The sequence below is a fragment of the Sinocyclocheilus grahami genome, unplaced genomic scaffold (genome assembly GCF_001515645.1).
Source record: "Sinocyclocheilus grahami isolate Dianchi unplaced genomic scaffold, SAMN03320097.WGS_v1.1 scaffold25.1, whole genome shotgun sequence".
In the NCBI taxonomy this organism is placed as follows: domain Eukaryota; kingdom Metazoa; phylum Chordata; class Actinopteri; order Cypriniformes; family Cyprinidae; genus Sinocyclocheilus; species Sinocyclocheilus grahami.
The window spans coordinates 2676108-2681259 of NW_015505204.1; the positions used below are offsets into that span (position 1 = coordinate 2676108).

The 5152-nt window shown below is 34.6% G+C and overlaps 2 protein-coding genes across 3 annotated transcripts in view; both read left to right on the top strand.

Moving 5' to 3' along the window:
- The window catches only part of LOC107565019 (uncharacterized), a 4096-nt gene extending 3593 nt beyond the window's left edge, over positions 1–503 (top strand). Inside the window, exon 3 of the mRNA XM_016250207.1 lies at positions 319–503. Coding sequence (XP_016105693.1) covers positions 319–503 — 185 coding nt within the window. The remainder of the gene's footprint in view (positions 1–318) is intronic.
- Positions 504–760: 257 nt separating this feature from the next.
- Positions 761–4318, top strand: LOC107565388 (uncharacterized). 2 transcript variants are annotated; one of them, XM_016250616.1, is made up of 4 exons: positions 761–879; positions 1291–1433; positions 1513–2360; positions 3187–4318. In XM_016250616.1, exons 2-4 carry the CDS (start codon positions 1315–1317, stop codon positions 4263–4265), a joined length of 2046 nt encoding a protein of 681 aa, XP_016106102.1. In that variant the 5' UTR covers positions 761–879; positions 1291–1314; the 3' UTR covers positions 4266–4318. The 2 variants fall into 2 exon arrangements, with proteins under 2 accessions (XP_016106102.1, XP_016106096.1); XM_016250610.1 differs by lacking the exon at positions 761–879 and having other exon boundaries at positions 1229–1433.
- The last annotated feature ends 834 nt before the right edge of the window (positions 4319–5152 follow it).

The following is a 5152-nucleotide window of genomic DNA, read 5'->3' on the forward strand; positions in this document are numbered from 1 at the left end:
TATGAATGAAAAAAATGCATTCATCAAATATTAGAGAAATCCCAAATCAAATTTAACACATTAGAAATGTACAACGATAACAATACATGCGCACAGCATAAACTTTAGTTGAATACTATAATCTATGTGAATCAATCACTTAATAAATGCATAATAAAATATTAGATTCCTAATCAGATATATTTTACATTTACAGTGGTAATAATGACACGTATAAAGCATAAACTATAGTTGGTTAAGTTAACGTTACTATAATTCATACCTACCGGAATCGAAAAAGCGTTGTCATACCAGTAACTTTATTCTCGGTTTTTACAGTTGGTCCGAAGGTTCTTGAAAGCACCAGTTCAGTATGTCAGTTTAATGTTTATGAGCGTGCCGTGCGCTGTTGTGAAGTCCTTCTCTTCTTTGGATATTTCGCATCAAAGACCATCATCGCCATCTACTGGTTCTTTTGTGGAACCGCGTTGAGAAGCAACGCATTAGTCGTCATAGCAACCTAAACCTCTCATTTGAAGAGTGAGCAGCATCTGGTGACCACGGAGGCGTATGCTATTCTCTTAGAATACTTGTCGTTATTCACTTATTATATGTTATATTATTTATACACTTATTAGAAGGTAAATATCTAACAATATTTATATTTTAACCCAAAACGGAAATGGTAGGCTTCACATTTGCACACATATAATTCAGTGCATGTTATGATTCAATTTCTTGAAGCATTTCGATCAATCTTTCAGCTAGGATGTAGAAAAATCATTCAAAAACAGTTACTCACCCAAGCTGCCAAATCAATGATTTTTCTTGAAATTGACCAGGGCACTCTAGAGTTGAAAAAAACAAAACAATAACGAACTTCCACCTATAACTGCTCAGGTAAGACCATGTTTTCACAGTTTGTTGTTATTGTTTTGAATGCTGAAAACGGCCATTTTTGTGAAGGTATAACGTTAAATTTTTTTTTAAAGATGTGTGAAAAGTAGCTAATGGCTTTTAATTAGCAATACAGTAATAAGCAAAGGTCGCTGTCAATATATAACACAAATTCTCTGGTAAAATACCATGTAAAGAATTATCTGGTTACTGCACAATTATACAGCTCTGAACTGTATAATAACGGTTTTCATTTTTGGATTTGTCCTGCATGTTCAATGCTTTAGAGCTGGAGAAACATTCAATAAATTGGCTACATCATTTTATACAAAAGCAATATTGTATTATTTATTTTTTAAGTCTTTATTTGTTTGTTTATCTATCTATAACATATCTGTTCTATTGTCTGCTTAGGTGTCAGCTCAAAAAACTTGGCACATGGAAACTCCCCATGGAGATTCAACTTTTCAGACATTCATGGCACTCAAAACAGCCACACAACCTCAGCTTCCAGCGCCATGGCTTATGTTTGACCCGCTCCAAATGATACCCAACAAGTAAGTTCAATCCCATCATATAGAAATGCACATGCAAGAGCTGGCCTGCAAACAAAAATATACATTTCTCCATTTTCAGATCTCGCAATATTGTCAAGAGGACCCTCAAAGACAAGCATATTTCTAAATCAAAACTTGCCCATATGTTTGTGCAAATTGTTGAGTGGATAAGAACAGTGTCCATGGATGTGGTCCTTCCGGCTCTAGTTCTCTGTCTGCGAGAAGAGGAGAGCATGATTTTGGAAGCTAAAACGAGAGCTGAAGAGTGGGAGAAACTGAACATTAATGTGCCCTATAGTAACTGCGCTCACTGTGTCGGCCCTATCGCTTCCACTGACAGGACGAGCTATGGTGCTCACATCTCAGGTGTTGAGAGTGAAGAGGCGGGCATCATTGGCATGACTGTTTTTGCACAAGTGATGGATTTCTTACACTGCAAATATCTATTAAACATGTCTGAAAGGCGCTTTCTGGAAACTCTTGAGCCATCAGACAGCTTAAAATCTTTAGACTGCTGCCTCAAGCAAGAGTTAATCCATATGTTTAATAAAGATCTCATCAACTGCGTTTACCAGGAGCTCTTGACTAATGACGTGGGCAAGACATTCCCTGTCGATTACTTGTGCTTGGAGCTTTTGCGTCAAATGTTCACTGAAATACCTGCGCGCTGGGAATTCTACATGGACGTGCTTAAATACTTCTGTCGGCGGGCAGCAGAGAACCACCTGAAGTTGTTCTTGAAATTGCCACGCACACCACATGAAGATCGCGTGGAGGAGAACTGGCACTCTGTTGGCCCCAGGACCATGACAAAAGCGGAGAGAAGAACTCTGGACATCCTCAGCAAAACAGTGACTGATATGATAATGAATATCGTGGATCAAGCCACTGAAAATCCTCTGCGGGCTGCTGAGATAGTCAGGCAAGGTATACAGTACATGCTGTTTTCATTCACTTGATGTGTATGTACAGTATTCACCTCTAGTGACTTATCTGCGAGGTCACTATGGTGCCTGTAGAGACACTAATACCATAAATCAATCGGAATATAATGAAATACTAAAAATGTTAGGTAACACAAAAAACAATGCAAGTGCATTTAATTAAATTAAATGTTTTATTTTATTTTACTTTATATTTTGATACAATAAAAATATTTATTATATTTTATTTTTATATACAACAACATTATTCTTATTTTAATTTATTTTAATACAACAACAACAGCAATATTTGTATTTTATTTATTTTATAGACTCAAGCAATATTTTTAATCTTATAATACAACAGTAATATTTTATTTTACTTTATTTTTTATACAATAACAATTTTTATATATTTTATAATATATATTAATAATATCAATATTATACATTTACAACAATCAATATTTTTTGTATTTTATTTTATGATAGAACAGCAATGTTTTTTATCTCATTTAATGTTTGTGATTGTACAAGCAAAAAAAAAATTTTTTTTTGATGCAACTGCAATATTTTTAGTTTACTTTATTTTTTGATACAATAACAATATTCTGTTTATTTTATGTATTTTAAAAATAATTGTATTAATTTAACATCTATCTTTTTATGCCACTGTCTGCTTTGTTCCTGGAAAATCCCCATGATTTCAGTTTTCATAATTCATGTAAAACAGCCACACTACTACAGCTTGCAGTGCCATTTTGTACACATTCTAAAGCAGATTGCGAATTTAAAAAAAAATTGTTTGCTAATACCTGTTGTTCTTTTAGGGAAGAAATCAGGTGCACAATCTACTGAAGAGTCAGAATTTTGGGGAAGTAAAACTCCAAACCCTGACATAGTGCCTGAGAATGAGGTGCTTGGACCAAGTTCTGGAATAAAAGTGGAGGACCTTCATTCAGAGGAGGAACTGGAGCTTGAGGATGTCGTTTCTAAATGCTTTGAGGAGCTGTATGAGCTGAAAAGATTGAAAAGTGAAACTCCAAAGCCTTACATAATCCCTGAGAATGAGCTGTTCACACCAAGACCTGGAATAAAGAAAAATACTTTCCATTCAGAACAGAAGATGGAGCTTGAGGATATACTTGATGAAGCTCCATTTGAAAGAAGCAGCCAGTCAGGAACAGAAGAAGAAGAAATAACTGAAGCCTCTCAAGGTTTAACTTATTTGCCATATCATCTTGTAGAAAGTGTTGTTAATGGGCTGCTTGCAAAATTTGAGGTTGCTGACATTTTTGCTATTTATCTTTCTGATGCTCTTGTCTCCAATCTGGTAAAGGGACTAGCAGACCTGGCAGGAATTAATGTTGCTACCTGCAGTCTTAGAAATAAGTGCATTCCTGATGAGAATCATATTGTTTTACAAATTGTAAATGAAGCTCATGGTATCCTGGCACATAAGAACTACTTGAAGTCAGTATGGCATGAAAATGAAATAGCTGTAAGCTATCTGACAGCTGTCCTATCTGCAGTTATCCTCGACTACACACTGGTGCGTCCTAAGGCACGAAATAATGGCTTGACCAGCGAAAGCTTAACCTTATGGAGATGGAAGGCTGGGTCCTACACACCTAGAATTAGTAATCAGTTTTCTGTTGAGAAAGCGCTGATGCAGGATGACACCGATTCATCTCTTTGCGACGCCGCTCAAGCTAGCGCCAATGAAATGAGCTTCAAGGATTGTGACCAAGAAGAAATAGATGAAGGCCCGAGACCAGACTGTGATCAATCTGCCGGTACAGCTTTTAGAGAGGTCACTTTGAAAGTAAAGAAAGGTATTCAAGCCTCCCTTTCCAAACTCTTCTTTTTCAAAAGCAAGGCTAGTCAGCGAGTTGGCCCATGTCCTTGAGGAAGAAAAAAATAACATAGAAAAACAGAATTTTTTTACCTGAGAAACTTCAATAAAAATGTTTTTTCATTTATTGGAAAAAAAGAAGAAAAAAAACATTAATGTGGACAATGCTTTTTAAAAAAATTTTTAATCACATACAATCACAATGCTAAATATTTATACACAGCTGTTTTTATACCTACATCTTTGCAGCTTATTAAATACGTACTAAATTAAATATTTATAAAGATGTTTCATTTATTTTATTTTTACTATCTTTGATTTATAAATGTAAACACTTTTTTGATCATTGTACGTATATTTAATAATAACTAAATATATGGGTCATTCTGTGTCAAAATCAACCAAATTTCAAAAACGTCCCAGCTCAAATTTTTGATATTGTCAATATTTTTTTCTGAAGAAAGATAAACATGTATAGTGATGATGAAAGCCAAAATATTGCATGTCACGGATGTATATTTACGGAGTAATCCACCATTTTGTAGAAAGAGTTCAAAATGACAATTTTCACCTGAGATTTGTAGCCAAATTGCAGAAAAGGACAAATGAGTTCAGAAAGATGGCAGCATTATTATATTATTTTTACACAGAGATTGGTAGGTCTATTAGTAAAAATCTGTTAACTTGTCATATCTTGCATTATATGCCAATGGTGACCATTCCATTTGCAACTCTTTTATAGCTACTTTAATATTTCAGTTTTTCAATGAGAAACTATGCAGGAACTTATTCATTGCGAGTTTATTAGGTTGTCTATACCAGAATGCAGCCAGAACTGAATCTGATGATATTTTTTTCCAATAAAAATATTTTTTTTCTTTGGAATAGTATTGATGAATCATTGCAGAATAAGGCCAGGAACTTGCATTAAGAACGTATAT

Coding starts and splice junctions, on each gene's coding strand:
- LOC107565388 (XM_016250616.1), top strand. CDS start 1,315: ATGGAAACTCCCCATGGAGATTCAACTTTTCAGACATTCATGGCACTC. Junction 1,434..1,512: donor CTCCAAATGATACCCAACAA/GTAAGTTCAATC, acceptor CTCCATTTTCAG/ATCTCGCAATATTGTCAAGA. Junction 2,361..3,186: donor TGCTGAGATAGTCAGGCAAG/GTATACAGTACA, acceptor TTGTTCTTTTAG/GGAAGAAATCAGGTGCACAA.